Source organism: Gracilinanus agilis, chromosome 1 (assembly GCF_016433145.1).
Source record: "Gracilinanus agilis isolate LMUSP501 chromosome 1, AgileGrace, whole genome shotgun sequence".
In the NCBI taxonomy this organism is placed as follows: domain Eukaryota; kingdom Metazoa; phylum Chordata; class Mammalia; order Didelphimorphia; family Didelphidae; genus Gracilinanus; species Gracilinanus agilis.
Window position 1 is genome coordinate 269,267,609 of NC_058130.1, and position 23,483 is coordinate 269,291,091.

Sequence of the window (23,483 nt, forward strand, 5' to 3'; positions counted from 1 at the left end):
TAAAAAGATGACACCAAATGAAAATATGGTATCTTAATTTAATCTACTTAATTAATGGCTCTGAAAAGATCTGTATGATGATGAAATAAAAATAAATAGCAAGAACTGATCAAATATATAAAGAAAAAAAACGATGAGGGTAACAATTTATTTTTCAATTATTTATCATTTATTTTCTCTTTCATTGACCATTTAAAATAAAATTAGAAATCCTAGCCAATACCTCTAACATGTTAAATAGTAAGAAGCAGCTAACATCCTTGTTTCAAGTCTAATCTTAGTGAATAGTTTCCAGTATGCTAGCTCTTCATTTGAGATAAATGTCTTTGACTACGTTAAGGAAAGGTTCTTTTATTCCTATGGTATTTAAAACAACTGTTAACATAAGTGAATAATGAATTTTTGTCAAAGGCTTTTTCAGTCTACTGATATGACCATGTAATTTTTAAGGCTCATTAATGCTATTAATTACATTAATAATAGGCTCCTTCAGGCTGAACTATCTCTGCATTCCTGATACAAATCTAATCTGGTCATACTGAATATATTTTAGATATACTACTGTATTCACTTAGCTAATCCTCATCTTTTCCTTTCTAAGCACAGGATCCTAGGCTTGTCTCCATTAAATTTCATCTTATTAGATCTAACCTATCATTCTAATCTGTCGAGATCTTTTTGGATCCTAACTTTATCATCCAATATATTTGTTAGCTCTCCCATTTTTGTGTCTTCTACCAGGAACGCTAAACATATCATCTCCACTTGTATCTATTAAACAGTACACCACTAGACAGATCTTTGGGGAACTTCACTCAAGACTTTCCTTCAAGGAGTCTTTGAGATTTAAATGACTACTTTTTGGTTATAGTTATTCATCTAGTTCTGAATCCATCTAAATATATCATATTCTAGATCACTAATTACTCCATCATTATCATAAGAAATAATATGAAAGACTCTGAATGCTCTGCTAAAATTTTGATAAACAATGCTGTATAACCACAAGTCACAAAATATCAGGATCTAAAATGAATCAAAATGACAGGTGACCCATGGAGCAAACAATCAGTACATGGTCCATAAGTAGGCTGATGTATATTGCCAAAGATGACACAAGAAATGACATAAACAAAACAGATTCTTTCAAGGCCATTAAAGATGAGAACAATCCAATGTTGCACTAGTAACAATGAAATATTTTTTAAAATAAAAAGTAGACTCTAATACACAAGGTAAATCACTCTGTGGAGGATTTACAGACAGACACGATCAAGAAATGCACAAGAGGAACTGAGGATTGGCTCTAAATCTTCTGTGGTAGAGAGATATCCATTTAAATTCAGGCACAGGTACTCTGAGGTCTTCAAGTATCAGAGAATACATGTTATTTAGGAGGTAAGTAGTTTCCAATGATTCAGGCCCATAACACCAAATTTTTTCCCATTATATTAAAAGACAAAACTCTTCATTTGACTATTAAACAGGACACCATAATTTACCTTTTTGTAAATGTTTCTTTACAGACAAGAACAAGGTTAAGCAAAAGGAAGTCCTAGCTCCCTAATAATAATTTCCTTAATTATTATATCCCACATTTGTAATGCTATAATTGTATATGTACAAACAAATATATATAATTGCTACTTCACAATCCAATTATTTGTGAAAATATTAATTTTGAAGGAAGTAAAACGTGGATAGTTTTAGCTAGCATCTGAAAATTCCTAATGGTACTGGAGTAAAAGAAGAAAATTATGTGAACTACCTAAAATACAACAAGTATGATAGGCACACAGATTAAACCGCAAAGTTTAGAATATTTATTATGTGATATTCTAAAACTTCATATAGCATATTGGTTATAGACATAAAAAAATTTTGAGATCCATTTAATGAAGGAGTAATACACTAATCAAAACAATGAACATGAAGTAAAAAAAAATTATGATTAAGGGCAATTTCCCCTTCCCTTGAGGAATGTGCACTTTAGGTTTTAGAGTTAAAAATATTTCCAAACATTATTTATCAAGACAAAAAGGGTAGAAAATGAAAGCATATGGAGCTTTTGAGCTCTTTAAAGAAATTAACTTCTTCCAAATAACTATTAGTACTTAAATGTCTAGCTCATTAATTTAAAAAAATAATACTAAGAGAAAGGCCCTTTAAAATGGTTTTTACTGGTATAATGAAAATAAAACAAAACATTTACAAGTAAAATAAATTAGAATTATACCAGTAGAAGAAACACAATACTCTAAGGATAGAAGATTTAGCACAATAAGGTATAATGAATGGTGAAGATGATTTCTTACAATGGATTCTAAAGAGAGGAACCGCCCCCCCCCCACCCAATTTAGACACTATAGTAAAACAAAATCCCTAAGTATTACATATACTGTTAGGCATAGTTCATCTCTTGGGTGGTTTTGCTGCATTTTCTTTTCTTTTTTTTTTTAATTGTTGCTACAAGGCTATCTCAGTTGGTAGGAGGAACGAATATATTTAGAAATTTAAGGTGCATGAAAAGTAAAACATATTAATTAAAATGAGATCTTTAAAAATCTCAGTTATGGCACATATTATACTTGGATATAATTTTATCTAACAATGGCACATGAAAATACTTTTTACCTTTTCTATGCAGTCATCAAAAAATGCTAGTCCTGTGTCTTTATCACTTACAAAGCTGCACTCTTCAATGAAACGTATAAAAATCTGGGTTTTAGTTAAGAGAGTGTAGAATTTCATATATGCACGATCTCGGCTTTTTAAAAATCCTGGGTGGGAAAAAAAAGAAAAATCACATTGTGCATTATAAAATTTAATTGTCAGATTAGATATGCTATACCAAGTACTATTTAAAGTTTTTACTTATATTTTACTCACTAATTTATCTATACTGCAGGATTGCAAAATATATAGAATCTATAAAAGGCAACTTTTAAAAATAAGTCTTGTGATTTTGCTAATCATGGGACTGGTACTTGCAACCTGGGGCCCACTGTGTCCATACTGCAGAGTACCTCTTCTGGCTCCAGTCACACTTTCTCCTAGTCATCTTACTAATATTTCAGTGCAGCTATTGTTTTTTGGACTAGATAGTGCCCAGGTAAACTTAAACCTTTGTACTCTCAGCAATGCAATAATCTGGGACAATCCTGAAAGACTTATGAGAGGGAAAGCTATCCACCTCCTGAGAAAGACTTGTTGGGGTTGTCTTTTACATCAGTGATTTTGGGTTTTATTTTGTGTTTTGGTTATGTATGACTGTTCTAACAACAATGACCAATATAGAAGTGGATTTTGCATGACAATAAAAACAAACAAACAAACAAACTTAAGGCTTGAAGCCCTGAAATTCTTGACCTATGTCCTGAGTGGTAAATGCTTTCACTCCATGTAGGCCAACTCCAGCCATAGTTAATTCTATACCCTGCCTATCTTCCTGCCATACATCAATTATTGTTCTGCCAGATATCCCACCCCCAAACATTTTTCTGCTGTAAAAACATAAATCAAAACTCCCATTGTTACTGTAAATAATGCATCAATCTCCTCCACTAAGATTTTACCCACCAACCCTTCAACTTTCCAATATTTGTAAAAAGTGCTTTAGTATAGTGCCAGGCACACAGGAGGCATAATAAACAAACAAATTCGTATTCTCTTCCTTACCCCACCAAACCAAAAACTCTCTCCCCAGAAGCAACTCCTTTTATAAGTTGTTTCTCTCTATTATGCAAACTTCTCAAGAGAAAGGACTGTTCTGCCTCCCCTATCCCAAGTTTGTTCTTTTACTCTATTCTGAAATTTATTTTCTAATTCATGAGCTATACTTCCCTTCCTTTTTAATTCTCTTCTTCCCTCTATTGTTAGTAAAGCTTCAGTCAGTCAGTCCACAAGCATTTATTAAGCACCTATTATGTGCCAGGCACTGGGCTAAGAGTCTAGGGAAAAAAGACAGCTCTAGTCCTCAAGAAGCATTAAGGAGGGCAGCTGGATGGCTCAGTGGATTGAGAGCCAGGCCGAGAGACAGGAGGTCCTAGGTTCGAATCTGACCTCAGACACTTCCCAGCTATGTGACCCTGGACAAGTCACTTAACCCCCATTGCCTAGCCCTGTAACAAATAAAATTAATATAGAAGGATACACACACACACACACACACACACAATATTAGGGTTTAAAAAATTAAAAAAATACTTTAAAAATAAAAAAAGAAGCATTAAGACTGGCTTCTATAATAAAGGAGTTATTGATAAGATAAATTGGAAATAATCAACAGAGGGAAGGCAATGGAATTAAGGAGGGATAGTAAAAGGCATCCTATAAAAGGTAAGATTTCATTTGGGACTTAAGGGAAGGAGGGAGGCAGAGATAAAGTGGAAGATCATTCTAGGGATGGGGAAAGGTCAGTGAAAATGATTCAGAAGTACAAGATTTGAGGTAACTGATATAATTTGTAGTTTTTTCTAGTTCTTACCCAATTCTCCCATTTTTTTACAATGTCTAATTACCCCTGCCACTTATCCTTATCAGTTTCCATTCCAAAAGCTGGGTTTATCTGGTCAATCTAGGTAATGGCTACACTTAATAAATGCATGAAATGGGAGGGTGGGGGGGCTAGGGGCAGCAGGCTTCACTAGGGCAGAGTCTAAGTGGGCTCAGCTCCTGCAACAGAAGAAGAGGGTAGAATGCCTGATCCCCTGTATTTGGGGGTCAAGCCAGGGGCCTGAACATGCTGATGGAGAGGCCTTTGTGTCCCATAGATTCACCATCATGAGCTAGGTAAATGGGTTTAAGTAACTTGCTTGTTATATTCATGGGTGGACACCTGAGAAGGAAAGTTAGAAACTGAGGGAAAATGAGTGAGAGAGAGAGAGAGAGAGAGAGAGAGAGAGAGAGAGAGAGAGAATGAGAATATAACAAAGGAAGAAAGACTCAGAGACAAAAGAATAGTAGCAAAAGAGTAGGCCTTAAGGCGAGTAGGCTCTAGATGGGATAGAGCTTTGGTGGTCTAGAGCTCTAATGGAATAGAACTTTGTTGTCAAGAGCCTTGGGGGAATAGAGCTTCCTTTGGTTAGACCATACTTATTTTTATTGGGGTTACAAAAAGGAAGGGGGGAAGGGGGAAACTGGTAGTCTGACAAGTTAGGTAATCATCACAAGACACAAACTGAGGAATCCTAAGACAATAGATGCAGTTAATGCCCAAAATCAAGAGTACATAAGTCCTAAGGCATATAAGCTTATTTGATACATATGTTAATTGATTGTTTCTGACAAAACAGGTAGAATGAGATAATTGGCCAGTCTTCAGGAGTGTAGCCTCAGGGAAGGGCTAGGAATTTGACAGGCTAAGGTTCAATTTAACTCAAGGTTACAGAAACCAATCATAAGAAATATCATGAGTCAGCTTTTTGAACACCCTTAAAATATTATCCAGATTAATATATGCCTGGACTGCTATATATCCCCCACTTCTTTTAATAAAAGAAAAAAATGATGATTAGAATGAATAATTTAAAAGAAAACTTAAAAATTCAAGGAGAAAAAATCAAAAGGGAAAAAGAAAAAAGCAAAATCTCAAAAAGGGTTAAGTTAGTTATTGCAGGAAAACAATGTGTAAAGAAATAATAAAATCAAATAAAATAAAATATGAAATATAAAACGAAATCTAGTGATTCAAAGATTTTACATTAAAAGAATAAAAAATTTTTAAATCTGAAAAATGTGTTATAATTATCAGTAGGCCTGAATTAATTTGAAATATATGTTCCACAAGCTTGTGGGACATTTGTAACAGTATAACTTTTTACCCATTAGTAGCCAGGGCTGTAGAAAGTTGCCAGACCTTTAAAGTGAAGTAAGGGACTATAGTTTGAGGTGAGAGGGAAATCTTTACCTTAGTCTGATTATGTCTAGAGACTTAGGGATATTGGAGCCAAGATGCCAGCCATATAGAGATTTTGTTGGAACTTTGGTACCAGGCTGTCCTGTGTTTGAGGGTGTCAAAAGACCGCATCCTTTTACCTCCAATTAGACCTTAGCAACCAATATCCATCCACCTCATATAGATTTCAGGTCTCTAGATCTTAGGCTTTCTGGCACAGTGCCTTTATTGCAATCCCTTCTTCTGCAATCCGTCACAATAACTCATACCAGTTCCATGATATTTAATAAATGCTTGCAGGTTCCTACAGTCTCAAGCTTTTGGTAAACATATATATGTAATGAGCTTAACCTAGAAATTCAAAATCTTAATACTGATTTCAATGTACTTCAGTACTAAAAATATAGGGAAAAATAAAAGAAAAAAAAGGAAAGAAAAAGATAAAAATCAAATGTTCTATTGTAAATAAAAACAAAATTAATAATAAAAAAATTTTAACTCATGGCTCACATTCCATGCTGCAATGTTTTAGCCAATCAGAGGTGAAACATAAACATCTCTCACTCAAAAATAAGCTGTTTCCCCATTTTAACTTGATCATGACTCACAGAGTGAATGCATAAGATTTTTCACCAGGTAAAAGTTTTAAACAAATTAATGAAAATTTTAAAAAGTACCAATAGCCTTAAATTTAGAACATTTTATATGGTTATTGAACTATTACATCCCCTTTTCAATTAAAAGATAGATTATTTAAAAAAATGCAATATAAAGCCAAATTGGTTTTTAATACAAGACTAATTCTAGCAGAGCATACTTTTTTGCAAATATTGAATAAACAGGTTAAAACAATTACATACATTTTGGACCACAGAAATAATTTCTTGTTGTAAGTGAACATTATCCACTAGAACAATAACATTATATTAACAATATTATAACAATTAATTAATTGTTGATTGATGTGATTATCATATAATTACACATATAATTATTATAGTAATATAATTAATAATTAATAACATTGTAAAAATAACATTATCCATTTATCACATATAAATCAAAACCAATAATGAGGACGTACTCATGACAGGCTATTTGGTTGTTATACTCTATTATCATTTTTTAAAAACTGACAATATTGAGACCTTGCAATTTCTGGCTGCGTACTACAATTAATCCAATAATAACAATAATTAGAACTATGTAGTTACCAATGTTAGTCAAATTGATTTTGCCAAACCAATTATTAGGGTTGAGGGAAGATAAGGTTTCTTCCCTGTTGGAAGCCAATGAGTGAAACAAGGTCTCTAATAGATATTTTTATCTGGATCCTATCAAAGTTAATATAGCTGACAGGGTCATATATTGACTTATTTGACCTGAAAGGGTGGGGTCAGAAGATGGATGCCCTATCTGAGATTAAAAAGCTGGACCCCTCCTGATGGCTCCTTTTATTATTGAAAACATATTAACTTATTTTTTAGGATAGTCTCAAGCTTTATAGAAAGCCTCTAAGTACCAAATAGTAAACCAGCAAGTTAAGGAGTTAACAGTTTTCCACCAAGCTGAAAAAGGCAGATGCTGCCCTTCCCTGTAGCCATTTCTAGATAGTCCATGGTCAAATCAGCAGAGTCAGACACCCTTCATATTCAGATAGGTACTTCCTACCCCACACCCCACACAATCTTAAAGGCTCATTCTTTATTGTATCTTTCGAAGTATAGAAACTTTTATTAAAATAGAATGTTAGAGGTTCCGGGTTAAGATGGTGGCAGAGTAAAAAGCAGCTGCTTGACTTCTCCCAATCCACGCATATAGGACTCCTCAAGAAGACATAAAAACAAATCCAGAGGAAAGAAGGGACCCCACAACAGGGCGCAGCATCGGAGGTACGTGGAAACGGGGCATTTCCATGTTATAAAGGGGTGAAACAGCTCCCACGAAAACACGAGTGGAGCAACCCCCTCCCCCACCCCATACCACCTACCACGCCAAAGCCAGCTCATGGGAGTAGGAGCAGGTTTGGGGCACCCATTGGGTCATTGGCAGCTCACCAGGGCTTGTTCCTGGGAGCAGCAAGACTTGGGACCCCCCGGGAGGCTGAGGAATTCGCGGACTCTGAGCACAGACCCTGAACTCAGGCGCAGGCGAAGGGGCTGAGGCACGGATTAAAGCTTGGACTGGGGCGCAGACGAAGGGGCTGATTCTGAGTGCAGGAGCAGACCTTGAGTGGGGACCCAGTGCAGAGAGGTGCTTGACTGCGGAAGCAACTCCCTGAAACTGTTAAAGGAGCTTCAGGCAGAAGAATGAGCAAGGAGACCACCAGGAGTCTTGTCCCAAAACAACTAGACCTGAGATCTCAGGAATCTCTAAAGAGCCACAAACAGATCCTGGGCGCGAGCATAAAGCTGAGAGGGAACTCAGCTTACAATGGCAAGCCATCGGGAAAACCAGAAGAGAAAGATGAAGAAGAAAAAACCTTTAACACTTGACAACTTTTACACAGAAAAAATCCAGACAACAGAGGAAACAGTAGAGGAGAACAAACAATCCAAACCTTCCCAAAACAATGAAAATGGGTCACAAGGTCTTGAAGAGTTCAGATCTGAGATCATGGAAAAGATGGAAGAGATCTGGCAAGAAAATAACAGTTTAAAAGGCAGAATTTCACAATTGGAAAGTGAGGCAAGTAAATCAAAGACCAGAAATAACCAGATTGAAAAGGAAAACCGGTCTCTAAAGGCTAGAATTGGGAAAAAAGATGCCCCCAAATCAAAAGAATTAATAAGTAAATTGGAGACCAAAATCAAACAGCTGGAAAACAGGTCAGACCAAACTGAAAAGGAAAATCAAAAGCTTATAGCAGAAAACCAGCCTCTAAAGACAAGAATTCGGCAAGTAGAAGCCAATGATCTATCAAGACAGCAAGAACAAATAAAACAAAGTCAGAACACAGATAAAATAGAAGGAAACATGAAATATCTCAATGAGAAACTGATAGATCAAGAAAACCGGTCTAGAAGAGACAATCTGAAAATCATTGGTCTTCCTGAAAAACCAGAAATTAATAGAAATTTGGACTCCATACTAAAAAAAATCATTTAGCAAAATTGCCCTGAAGTTCTACAACAAGAGGGCAATATAGACATTGAAAGGATCCATAGATCACCCTATACATTAGACACGGAAAAGACAACCCCCAGGAATATAATAGCCAAATTCAAGAGCTTCCAACTAAAAGAAAAAAATTTTTCAAGAAGCCAGAAAGAGACTATTCAGATATCAAGGAGCACCAATCAGGATCACACAGGATCTGGCAGCCACCACACTAAAAGACCACAAGGCTTGGAATATGATATTCAGAAAGGCAAGAGAACTAGGTTTACAACCAAGGATCACCTACCCTTCAAAACTGACTATATTCTTCCAGGGGAAAGTTTAGGCATTCAACAAGATAGAAAATTTCCAAGCATTTGCACAGAAAAGACCAGGACTAAATGGAAAGTTCGATATCCAACCACAAAAATCAAGAGAAACATGAAAAGGTAAATAAGAAACAGAAGGGAAAGTAAAAAAACTCATATTTTTTAAATTTGCCTCTTTAAGGGCTTCAATAAGATCTAATTATTGGTACTCCTATGTGGAGAAATGTTATGTATAATTCTCTGTAGTGAACTCTGTTCACCATTATAGCATTCACTATTATAATAATTAGAAGAATTATTCATAGGGAGAGGTTGGAATACTAAATGGTCTAAGATAATATGGGTGGGAAGGAAAGAAGGGGATGAATAGTAGAGGACACCAAGAGAATCTTGAAGGAATAAGAAAAATAGGATATTCTATTACACACAAAGAGGGCAAGGGAAGGAGAAGGGATGAATACTATTATAAGAAGGAGAGGAAGAGAGCATTAAGAGGTAATATTTAAACCTTACTCTCAGTGTAATTAACCCTGAGAGGGAAGAATAGTTATATCCACTGGGGGGGGGAGTGCGGGGGGGGAGGGGAAAGTAGGAGCATAAATCATGTAACCATGTTAAAAATGAATATTAATAAATGATCAAAAAATTTAAAAAAATAGAATGTTAGATAAAATAAGTCTCAAATTTTAACCTTGGACCCTTGTCTCATCCTGGCATAATCTATAGGTGAAAAAACTTGCATGTGAGGTAATTCTGTAACCTTGGTGTGCTTGCGCAGCCATGAACTCCAGTGTACTTTGTAAGAAATGGCTCTTTGAAAAAAATGTATAAAAATAAAGAAAGCTCAGAGGCTTTTTGGAGCAGCTATGAGCTAACTGACCATTTCCAGTATCTGCCTCATTCTTACCTAAACCATGCACCTCCCAGACCCCTGGAGTTGTTGGATAGCTTCTGACACTTCCCATTTAGAAGCAATTTTTTCTAGCTTCTTGTTCATAAACAATTTGGTCTAATTTACTAATTTCTTGCTGTAAATGTATAACATCCAATGTGCTGTTATGATGTCCCCAAAACCTTTAATGTGTTGTACTATGGATTGTTACTCATATGAGACATTATCATATTACAAAGGTGCGATACAATATTCTGTTTGGTTAAAATGACATGGATAAGTAATCCTAGTGTGTAAAGCTTCAATTTCTTTTCCAAACCAAAATACAGCATCTTTCAAAGTCTTTAAATTCATCCTTAAAAACAAGGTCAATACTTTGCTGTGTGCTCCAAAGTTAAGATGAATTAGACACAACCTCTTGTATGAAACCTTGATTTTGTATAGTTAGTCAATACAATTGCTGCCATGATTAGTTCCTCAAGCCTTTCAGACTGGCTAATGTGACTAAAAAGGAAAATGATAACTGATAGAGTGGATATGGGAAAATTGGGACACAACCACCATTCAGGAGAACAATTTGGAGGCATACCCAAAGGGCTATAAAACTATATATACCCTTTGACTCAGCAATACCACTACTAGGTGTGATATTGGAAATTTGGGGGTCTTAATATTGAGACCCATGCTATAAACTTCCTGTGGACATTTAGGAGAGTAATGAAAACTACATTTCCCATGATTCCTCTTACATAATACAGGTGGCAGGAAGTGTGATTGCGTAGACAGAGGTATAAAGTCTCACAACTTGATTGGGACGCTTTTTTTCCCTAGGAAGCAGCCAGGTGGGCAAAGGTAATGGTGCGGAATTTGAATAAGCTCTTATCAGGCACGTGGCTATAACTATCAACATGACTTTAAATAAAAACGAAATATTATAAAATATAGCCTTCCTTATTAAGTTTATTTGTAAAATAGGTCTGTTACAGAAAGGGGGAAAGGACCTATTTGTTAAAAAATATTTATAGTAGCTATTTTTGTGGTGGCAAAGAATTGGAAACTAAGGAGATGTCCATCAACTGGGGAATGGCTGAACAAGTTATGGAATATGATTGTAATGGAATATTATTATGCCATAAGAAATGATAAAAAAGATTTCAGAAAAACCTGTCAAGACTTATATGAACTGGGGGCAGCTGGGTAGCTCAGTGGAGTGAGAGTCAGGCCTAGAGACAGGAGGTCCTGGATTCAAACCCAGCCTCAGCCACTTCCCAGCTGTGTGACCCTGGGCAAGTCACTTGACCCCCATTGCCCACCCTTACCAATCTTCCACCTATGAGACAATACACCGAAGTACAAGGGTTTAAAAAAAAAAAAAAGACTTATATGAACTGGTGCAGAGTAAAATGAATAGAATCAGGAGAACATTGTAGAGTAACAATAATACTATAGGATAATGATGGGCAAACTTTTTAAAGAGGGGACCAAAGAAAAAGGAATGCTCATCTGTCAGTCTGTTTCTAAGGTAACTCTTTCGAAGTTTCATTGTACTGTATCCTTCTCATTGTATATTAGTCAGATTAGGAATAATGTTGCACAGCCATATAGAACATTCCAGGGGACTGCATCTGGCCCGTAGGCCGTAGTCTGCCCATCACTGCTATAGGATGACCAGCTATGAATGGCTTAACTATTATCAGCAATGCAAAGATCCAAGACAACTCTGAGGGGCTCATGATGAAAAATGTTATCCACTACCATAAAAAGAACTGATGGAGTCTGAATGCAAATCAAAGCATAGCATTTTTCACTTCATTTCTTTCATGAGTTTTTTTTATATGTATCATCTTTCAAAACATGATGAATATGGAAATATGTATTGCATGATAGCACATGTATAACCTATATCAAATTACTTGCCATCTCAGGGAGGGTAGAGGAGAGGGAGAAGGAGAAAATCTGGACTGCAAATTGTCAAAATATTAAAAAAGAGGCAGCTGGAACCAGTCTAGGAGACCAGAGATACTGGATTCAAATCTGACCTCAGATACTTCCTAGGTGTATGACCTGGACAAATCACTTGACCCCAAATGCCTAGCCCTTACCACTCTTCTGCTTTGGAACTGATGCTTCCTACTGATTTTAAGACAGAAGAGAAGGGTCTAAATTTATCTATCTTTTGAAAAGAAAAATTGTTTCTACATGTAACTGGAAAAAAAATACAATAAGAGAGGCATTAAGAAAGCATGTAGGGGGCAGCTGGGTAGCTCAGTGGATTGAGAGCCAGGCCTAGAGAAGGGAGGTCCTAGGTTCAAATCTGGCCTCAGACACTTCCCAGCTGTGTGACCCTGGGCAAGTCACTTGACCCCCATTGCCTAGCCCTTGCCATTCTTCTGCCTTGGAGCCAATACACAGTATTGACTCCAAGACGAAGGTAAGGGTTTAAAAAAAAAAAAGCATTTACTCTACAAAAGAAGCGCAATATCTTGTATTCTCTGCATTATTCAGTCAATTATTTTGATGATAAACATTACACAGCTATGTGATATATATTACCATTTACAAAAGCTCAACTATTCCCAATTTATAATAATCTCACTGAGAATGTCTGATGTATGGTGCTGAAGGCCAAGATATCTCAGGATGGTCTGGTACATAAGGTTTGAGAGTGATACAAAATGGGATACATTAGAATTAAGGGAGATTTAACATAGCCATGGTAGGGGAAGTATATTCAAAAAGGACAAGCAATGAGGACAATTCACTGATTTTTCCAAGTTCAGTTACCATACCTCAGAGCCATCCATAGTATTCCATCAATCATTAGGGAGCTCCTCTTGGCTTTTTACACTTAGGCAACCAAGAAACAACATCAATAATCTATCTTTTCTGTCTCCTGAATTACTTAAACCTTGAGGATAGTTTGTGCCTTTTAAAGAAAAGTAATTGTTCTACCCACATGGCAGGAGACATGGATGTTTCTCCTACCACATCGTATAGATAGTTCTCATTAAAAACTCAGTGGATAGAGAGCCAGGCCTAGAGACAAGGGATGGGTTCAAATCTGGTCTTAGACACTTACTAGCTGTGTGATCCTGGACAAGTGATTTAATCTCTAATGCCTTGCTGTTCTACCTTATAAAAGGTAAGGGTTTTTAAAAAGATTATGTAGATTGGAAGCAAGCAAATAGATTGGTACTTGTTGATGTTCTTTAGGTTATCTGTTTTTGAGCATCATAAAAGTCTAAGATTTTTCCATGCCTTCATCTTCAGATACCTTGTGAACAAATCCTTCAGTGTCCTCCAACACACAGCATACATTTGGCCTAATCTTCCTCAGATCCCTTCTCTTTGTGGGAAGGTGATCCCAGAAAAGATTGAACTCTAACAGGTTTTACTAAGCTAGAAGAGCTTCAAGTATAGGCCCAGCAACAGAGTATGTGTTTTCTAAAGACTGATCAAGCTAAAATGAGAGGTGCATTGCCAGGAGGCTGGTCATTTGCTCTTTGATCATGGCAATTTGGGGTGGGGGATTGTAGAAAGACGAGAAGAGAATGTAAAAGGTTCCTTAGTTCTATGTGGTACTCTGCTTCTGCAGTGATGGCAGCAGAATGGTGAAAAGGGGAGCAGGAGTTACTAAGAATCACAGTTTTATAACATTTATAAACTTTAATTGCTTGTACTTTAAATATGAAACCTTCATTCAATTACCAACTCATGAACATACAAATGTAGGAAATAAATCATATCAATATTAAAGTTCTTGCAACAAATGAAACCAGTAGCCAATGGAAGGATGGCTCACAGAGACAAAAAAAAAAAAAATGGCAGAATTGGATTTTTTGGTCACAAAAAAAAAGGCAAAAAGGAGCATCTTTTTGTGGGACAGTCAGTCATATTGTGCTGCTTGTGACTTTCATGCTTGAGAAGGGTTTTTGGTTGAGTTTTTTAAGGGATGGGGAGGGTCATGGAGAGGAGTGATAAGGATGATGAGATGCACAAAGAGAGAGTATCAACAAATCATTAATCAAAACACAGAAGAGAGCAAAAGATAGCACAAGGAAGTGTTGGAGCTAAAATCTTAAAATTGAAGTATACTTTTTTTGGGGGGAATATACTTTTTAAAAGCTGTAAGTACTTTAGAATTATAGGTTCATTTGTAGCTATCTGTTTCTGTTTTCTGATGGAGAGATGTTCATTTTTGTCAAGCTTACAAAAATGGTAAAAATTTAAATTGAAAGCAAAACCAAAAAAAATCAGTACTTACTCCATGACACAATGATACCACCCTAGCCAACATATTTTTCTCAGCTCCTAGCATCTGTAACAGTAACTATTCATGTGACTATTGCCTCATAGCATTTACTATGACTTTGTCTTGTATTGTTATTTAATTCTTATTCAAAGAAAAATCATTTCTTTGATTTCATGCTCAAAAATATCTAGTGGTTTTCTATGGCTTACAAACTCCATGGCCTAACATTTAAGGTCTCCAGGAATATTTTTTTAACTTATTTTCTCAAACTTAATCTGTTTTTGTCTTTCATGTTCCTCAATCTCAGCCTGTCTTTTTTCTTTTTCCCATAAAGTCCTGATCTCCAGCTATAAGCAATCTGTTCCTTCCATATTATTTCAAACCACTCTGTTCAATCTTAACTCTTATTATGGTTATCTGTTGTATTCCATTCAATAAGTGGTAATCTATATGGGGGCAAGGGCTTGACAAGGTAGAATATGCAGCAATGTGACTAAAAAAGCTACCTTGAAACAGAAGAAGCAATGAAAGACAAAAATGACAAGGATATTTAGAGAAATGAAACAATTTGAAGATTGTGAAGAGCCTGCTCTCCGTTGGTCCAGGGGCTTGAGGGGTGTGACAGCATCAGCTGATTAAAGCGAATGGATACAGTCAGCATTTCAATCATGTATCCCAAAAACTGTTCGGCAGCCTCGGGCTGGCTTTATTTTTTTATACCCTTTTCTAAAGATGACATAGATGCTGGCATGAATTTCCACATTCACCATACATTTTTTTCTTGTAGGTAATGGATTAAGTCATACATTAACTTTTACTGAATTACAGAATCATGTGATTAATATTCTGTGATTATCTTGTTCTTTATGATTAACAAAAGATGCAAAGCTTGTCAAGAATAATTCATCATGAAATAACTGGGTTGGAAATTACCATTTCCACTAGGAGAATGGTCAATTACATTTTAGCCAATCAGATTAAGCATGATTATTCCTTGCTCTATTCAGCTGTGTAATTAATCAATGAAGATTCCTTATGCTAGTTGATTATACAAATACATAATTAATCAAGATTCAAAAGATACAATAATCCCAATTTGGTCCAAATATTGTTTCAATAACAGCCTTTCATTTTTCAATATTTTTCAAAGGTGAGTTTGTTCTGTTCTTTGGGCTCTGGGATTTAACAACAACAGTCCAGAGGTAACTTGCTCCAATTTTTCATCCCTTGTCCTCCCTACTCTCTGTATTAGCATTCCACATCAAAGATCAGGGAAGCTTGAGGGCAATCCTCCAAATTTCTGTGTATGGGAATTGAGAATTCTAAAGTGCAGTTTTTCTGGGGTTTTAAAATCTTTAATGTTAACTCACTAATTGCTGGTTTGTTGTGGAGGGACTTTTCGGGGAATTTCTGTAATAATACATGTAGATGGGGGATTTTCTAGGAGTCTGTAGGGGGTCTGTAAGGGCTCTAGTAATGGCCTTTATTATTCTTCTATATTTCCCTGGGGCTGAATACGGATACTGACCACAATAACTCCAGTAATAAGGAGTGTTAAGAGGAGAGTCATGTGGAGGAATCTTGAATGGGGGGAAACCATCCTCCCTAGAAATTGCTCTGCAGTTCTAGGATCCCATCTGAGACCTTGTCATTCAGGATGGGGTTTGATGGCCCTCGGCAGAAAATGAAAGTATGACTTTCCCAGAAGCCTGAGAGATTATTGGAAAAGGTGAAAAACTAGTATGGTTCTTTCTATCTCCTCCCCCAAGCCCCAAGAGCAAGACTGTTTATTTGGAAGGATTGTATAAACCTACCTTCCAAACTACCAGAGAATATTTTGAGGTTAAAAGATAAATTTTAGTTACAGCCAAGAATAATACAAAAAGCTCTGCTCAATAATTAATGCAAAATGTGAACTATTTTTAGATCTACTTGTAGATATTCTATCTATCGTATATCTAAACATTCATCTTACTGACCTAATTGTTTCCCTTCAAAGGCTTCATTCCAGTATTAAAAACATCCTGGTTAGAAAATCTAAGAAAAATGTAGTATAAAGATAAAATTAAACTTGATTCAAACTCCAATCAATTGCTATAACTGAGTAGAAGTATAATGATTATTGATTACAAATTTACATATGCCTGACAGAAATATACATGTACATACCTAGAATATGTAGGTATAAATATATATATATATGTATATATATATACACCTATATAATTATAGTAATATATAATGCTTTGCAGCAGAGATTTTTTTCATCTTTATATTCCCAGTGCCTAGAATATAGTAGATTCTTTATGGAAAAGCATAATTCAGAAAAGTTTATTTTGGATATCATTCAGTAGGGTAGCACAATGGAAAATTCTTTCACTCCAATTATATGGAATTTTATACTTTTTAGTATCACTCACCTTGTCGGTCAAATAATGAATCTGCAGCTGTAGCTTTATTTGAAGGAGCCTCGGTAATCGGTTTGAGGTATGTCCGATATCCCTTTAAAACAGAGGCCATAAAGCGTAAAAATGCCTCTTGAATTTCCATCTCAAGTTCAGTCATTTTCTTTTGCCAGGAGAAATCTGCTTCAATTGGGGTCATCTCCACTGCTGAGCACTCTTGTGTTTTTCTGTGAACTGCATAATGGAAAGGCCACAAAACAAGAGAGCTTAGAACAAATCAACCAATAAGCATTAATTAACTGCCTATTATTTGTAGTCATTGTGCCTGGAAGAATCAGGAAAAGGCCAGGATGAAGCAATTTGCTAAAACCATGATCCAACACTAACCTCCATCCTCACAAACCCAATATTTCTTAAAAGATAACAACAGCCTTTCGTTCTTCCAGATGAATTGTTATAATTTTTTCCATCTCTAAAAAATAATTATTTAGAAGCTTAATTGATAAATTGCATAGAACTGTCGTTTTTATTATATTGGCTTGGTTTACCCATGGGCAATTAATATTTGTCTAATTGTTCATATACATCTTTAGTTCCATGAAAAATGTTTTGTAATTGTGTTCATATAATCTGTGGGTTTGTCTTGGCAGGTAGATTTCTAAGTATTTTATATTTTCTGTCATTATTTTAAGTGGAATTTCTTTTTCTAACACTTTGAGCTGGATTTTGTTAGTACATACAGAAATGTTAAAGATTTATGTGGGTTTATCTTATATCCTTCTATACATACTGGACAGGCTTTAAGCTTATCCTCATTATAGATCATGCTTGGTTTTAAATAGATACTACTTATCATTTTAAGAAAGATTTAATTGATTCCTATACTTTCTAGTGTTTATAATAGAAATGGGCATTACATTTTGTAGATGCTTTTTCTGCATCTAGCATCGATATAAAACTAGAAAAAAATTCATCTAGAACAGTAGTTCCCAAATTTTTTGGCCTACCACCCCCTTTCCAGAAAAAATACTACTTAGCCCCTGGAAATTATTTTTTTTTATTTTAATAGCAATTAAAAGGAAAGATAAATGCCACTGTGGCCATCACTGCTCCCCCCACCCCCGATCGCTGCAGCACCCACTAGGGGGTGGTAGTACCCACTTTGGGAATCACTGATCTAGAAGAACAAAATGTTAAGAAATTTAAGGGAATCAATGAAAAAACGAAAGGGAGAGAAGCCTAGCAGTTCCAGATTTCAAACTCTATTACAAAGTGGTAATTATCAAAATAATTTGGCCCTGGCTAAGAAACACAGTGACAGATCAGTGGAATAGAGCAGGTACATAATAAATACACAGTGGTAAATGACCATAGGGGCAGCTGGGTGGGTCAGTGGATTGAGAGCCAGGCCTAGAAACTGGAGGTCCTAGGTTCAAGTCCGGCCTCGGACACTTCCAGCTGTGTGACCTTGGGCAAGTCACTTGACCCCTATTGCCCACCCTTACCACTCCTGGGCCAAGGACGGTCCCTAGCCTGGATGAAAAAGGAGGAGGGTTGGGCGTGGGGCTAGCAACCCCACCCTTTAAAAACTACATCTGCTAAAGAAACTGCAACCTAAAGTAGGGGCAGCTGGGCTAGCTCAGTGGATTGAGAGCCAGGCCTAGAGACGAAAGGTCCTAGGTTCAAACCCGGGCTCAGACACTTTCCAGCTGGGTGACCCTGAGCAACTGTGTGACCCATTGCCTACTGGTTGTGGCCCTATGCTCCTTGAATGGAGTCCCAGGATAAAAAAAAAAAAATGACCATAGCAATCTAGTGTTTGATAAACCAAAAAATTAAAGGTTTTGGGAAAAGAACTCAACATCTGACAAAAATTGCTGAGAAAATGGAAAGCACTTTGGCAGAAACTAGGCAAAGACCAACATCTCATAACATATCACGATAAAGTCTAAATGTATAAATGAATTAAAGGATAATATAAATAAATTAGGGAAGCAAAAAAAAAATTATCTTCAAAACCATGTTTAAGGGAAGAGTTTATGATTAAATAAGAGACAGAGAGAATCACAAGATGTACAATTTTGATTACATGAATTAAAAAGTTTCTGCACAAATAAAACTAATGCACCCAAAAAAAGAAGGAAAACAGAAAACTGGAAAAAATTTTTTTTACAATATGCTTCTCTGATAAAGGTCTCCATTTCTGAAACATATAGGGAACTGAGTCAAGTTTATAAAAAAAAGCCATTCTCCAACTGAAAAAGTCAGAGGATGTAAATAAGCAGTTTTCAGAAAAAGAAATCAAAGCTTGATAGTCATATGAAAAAATATAGAAATGAAAATTATAACTCTTGAGATACCAACTCATCTAAAAGATTGGCTAACAATCTGATAAGGAAAAGGAAACTGACAAATGCAGGACAGGATATGGAAAAACTGAGACACTCATTCATTGTTGGTAAATTGGACTAGTGTCCAATCATTTTAAAGAATAATTTGGAACTATGCCCAAAGGACTATAGCCTTGGACCCTGCAATCACTTTAATTTAATTTAATCTTTAAAGAAATCAAAGAAAAGGGAAAAAGACCTATTTGTACAAAAATATTTATAGCAGTTCTTTTTGTGGTGGCAAAGAATTGAAAACTGAAGTGATGGTCCTCATTTGGGGAATGAATGAACAAGCTGTGGAATGTGACTGTGATGGAATAGTACTGTGCTATAGAAAATTAAAACAAGTTGTCTTCAAAAAAATATGAGAAGCCATATATGAACTGATGCAAAGTGAAGTGATCAGAATTAGGAGGACATTGTACACAGTAACAACAATATTATACAATGATCAACTACAAAGGACCAGTGATGAAAAATGCTATCCACCTCTAGAGAACAAAATTGACAAATTCTGAATATAGACGGAAGTATACTTTTTACTCTTTTTATTGTTTTGTTTGTTTTCTTTTGCAACACAATTATACAAGTAAAACTCATTTGTCCCAAATGTTTTCAATGTACTTCCACAGGAAAGAAGATTTTGTTAAAATACTTTATTATTTATTTACATTCACAATAGGTACTTCTTTTACAAGAATTCACTTACCTGAAGATAGCTGGGGATATAATTTCTTTAAAGTACTAAGTAAATTTTTACAAGGCTTTTTGGGAAGCTGCTTCCAGTTCATGTTCTTCTTTTCATCTGATCTATTTAATAACAGAAAACATAGTAAATACAAACTGAAGTATATGATTTTAATCTCAGAGGCAGGGTGGTGCAGTGGATAATCAGTGAAGACTTGGGTTTGAGCTTAGGCAAATTACTTAAACTCTCAGGGTCCAAAGCAATACTATAAGGTCACAAATTGCAAGCTACAATTCCTCTATAATTTAGTAAATGGACTTGAACTAGAATAACTATAGCTAAAAATTCACCAACAGCTCCATCTGAAATAGATCTTTCCTCTTAATATGTTAGTGAAAATTGTGGAATAGTAAAAGGATTTCTGAAATTGGGGGAAAATTTTCAAGGAAAATTTGGAAAAAAGTGTAAAAATGAATCATTCATTTTTTAGTAAAGTCATTTATTTAAGACTGACTTAAAAACACATGAAAAGTATTATTTTGATATTTTATATATATATATATTGATATTACATATGTGTTAGTGGAAATTTGGGGTTCATTGAGCTTTAATATTTAGATATATGATATAAACTTCCTGTGGACATTTAGGGGACTCTGGTTTGTTTTCCTTTGATCTGAATTTTATACTTACTATTACTTCAACATGAAAAAGTCTTGGAAGCAAATGACATGGATAGAAATACTGACTGCTAGCACTTACTAGGCAAGTGGGCACATCATCTCAGAGCCAGTTTTCTCATCTATTAAATAGGAACACTCTTGCTTGCATTATCCACCTCATGATATTACCATAACTTAACTCCAAGAAATGTCTAAATGTGAGTTACTATTAATACAATTCAGAATGAAAACAGAAGGAATTTGGTCACTCTAAAATTCCATTTTCCAAAAGCTCAGATCCATTAAAAAGTTAGAAAGGGTAGATGTAAATGGTCTTTAATACTACAGTAAGTTATCTAGGTACTCAAAAATGTAATTTATATGTACTGTACTGTAATTTAATTCATCAAGGTATATTTAAGGTGTTGATCCTAAATATAAAAACCCATCTCTTGGTTCCAAAATTGTACAGTGAAGTCCTAAACACAACACGACTTGATTTACCCAGGCCTTAATTGAATTTATTTTTTTTTATTATCCTTAATGATTTTTATTTATTTTAAAGAATTTTCCATGTTTACGTGATTCATTTTCTTTCCCTCCTCTTCTCCCTTCCACCTCCCAAAGCCAACAAGCAATTCCACTGGGTTGTACAATTGTTATCACTTGTTTCCTATTTCTATATTATTTATTTTTGCTACAGAGTGATCTTTTAAAGCCTAAACCCCAAATGACAATATATACATGTGATAAAGTGAGCCCTAATTGAATTTAACAATAAAGCATTTTCACCACAAGAGGAATACTCTACATGACTCAGAACATTTGGGAGGTCAACTTGGTCAATCCAATACACAAACATTATAAAGCATTTGTAACTGGTGCCTTTCTGTTGGTTCTATCTTATAAACCTAAGTGTCACGTGTAATATATAAATAAATAATATGAATTAATTAAAATAAATTAAAAGTGCCTTTCAATAGAGGTCTGGGAGGGAAAAGAAAGGAGTGGGAGAGGAGAGAATAAAAACCTGAAAATAAAACCCAATTTTTAATAGTTATACTCAACATTTATGTAAGGCACTTCAATTTGATACTGAATAGGGAAAAACTATGTAAAAAAAACTATGACAGTTGGAGGGTAGCAAGAAAAGAAAGGATTTAAAAATAGAGATCTCAACAACTATACATAAAAAAGGGCAGCTTTAAAACATGTTGTACCATCTAGTTTTTCACTGAAACTATTCAGAAGTCTTTCAAAACTTACTTTGATTTGCTATAAATGCTAAAAAGCAATGTTCAATGAATGCAAGTTATGAGGTACTTTGTATCAATTAGTAAATTTCAAAATAATCATAATTATCAGAGTTTACTAGCCTCAAAACTAGCTGCTAATAGTAAATTGATTAAAAGACTTTTGTTTGAAAATTACTTTGCTCCTTCTTAGAAAAAAATATTGATTTGGTTCAACGAGGTACACTCTTCTGATTAATTATGTTTTACTGAATTCTGATATTTAGTGTTACAAAATCCATATTTATCTGCTACAAAACTTCAGTCATGACAAATTTTGACTCAGCAGGAAAAATAGGAATTGAGCAAATTCATCAAAAAACTACAAAGAAAACTGAAAATTTTAGAGGTACTTGAAAAAATTCCTATACCTTTGGTTTCTAGGTTGAGATGCTTAACAAATGGTTTTTCATACTGAAAGTTTGGTTAAAAAACAAACCAAAACAACAACTCCTGAGATTTTTTTACCTTTGTTCATTATCTGTGGAAAATCACTCACTTATACTGCCATTCTTCTTGTATTAGATTGTAAGGAAAAAGAATAACTTGAGCTAATAGGATTCTTAGATGGACTTAAGACTATTTGGAATTCCAGACTTCCTACTTTATGTATGCATGACTATTTTAGTCCCCCTAAAATAATTTATATTTTAGTTCAAATCTGAACCTTTTTAAAACCATTAATGGTTTTAAATAATGTAAGGATGACTTTAAACTATATCTTCTAAATCTTTAAATTTTAAAATAGAGACATTTTAAATAAAGCAATATCACCTTGATTCAAATGCATTGTTGTACAGTATCATTTGTAATATTTCTGTAGAAACCTTTAAGGAGAAATTGAATTCTCCTTTCTGGACTTCAGTGGTTGCTCTCTCCTCATTCCTCTTCTGTTAATCTCACAGGTAGGTACCTGAGACCAAGAAAATCAGCAACAGGATTCACCTGTCCATTATGCTGGTCTCTGATTTTTATAAGTAAAATCTTAGAGCAAGAAAGGACTTTACAAAGCATATAGCTGAATCCCTTCATCTTTTATAGGTGATAAACTGAAGACTAGCTAAATTAAGTAACTCACCTAACAGTATAAAGTAAAATAGTGACAGAGCTGGGGTTTTGGCCCATATTTTCTAACTTATCAGAAGAGTGTTTAGGGTCACTCTCTGCTCTTTGGATCCCTAATGTCCCATGTCTCTTGGGTTTTTTGTTTTGTTTTACATTATGTACTATTTTGTCAGATGATCTTCAGATCTAAGTAACACAGAAAAAAATGTTTAAGAGTATACTTACACATAAACCATATTTGTATCCAAGTCAATGCAAACAACATCCTGTGGTGGATCATAAAGATCAAAGTATCTTGAGTCAACTCCAACTATAAATGGTAAGGGAGCACTGAGCACTGCTGCCAAAGAGAGAGGACAAAGGGGGATATACGGGCATTGCCACTGAAATGGAAAGATCATCTGAAAAAAAAAGAGTAGTAGAACCAAATATGAAAATAAAGGACATATTATGCATAATTACTTTATATTACTTCAACAGAATGGGGAAAGGGACAAACTAAAGTTCCTTTTC

General features: G+C 35.1%; 1 protein-coding gene across 9 annotated transcripts in view; it reads right to left on the reverse strand.

Annotated features, from left to right (window-relative positions):
• DENND4C (DENN domain containing 4C) overlaps positions 1-23,483 on the reverse strand; it is a 98,332-nt gene that overhangs the window by 40,416 nt on the left and 34,433 nt on the right. For 7 of the 9 annotated variants that reach the window (XM_044661599.1, XM_044661616.1, XM_044661592.1 and 4 more), the window contains exons 9-12: positions 23,196-23,371; positions 19,973-20,073; positions 16,889-17,107; positions 2,635-2,780 (exon numbers count right to left, since the gene is read on the reverse strand). The exons of 1 other annotated variant lie outside the window; for it this stretch is intronic. In XM_044661599.1, the coding sequence (XP_044517534.1) occupies positions 2,635-2,780; positions 16,889-17,107; positions 19,973-20,073; positions 23,196-23,371 (642 nt within the window). The remainder of the gene's footprint in view (positions 1-2,634; positions 2,781-16,888; positions 17,108-19,972; positions 20,074-23,195; positions 23,372-23,483) is intronic. One more of the 9 variants, XM_044661624.1, reaches the window with a different exon arrangement.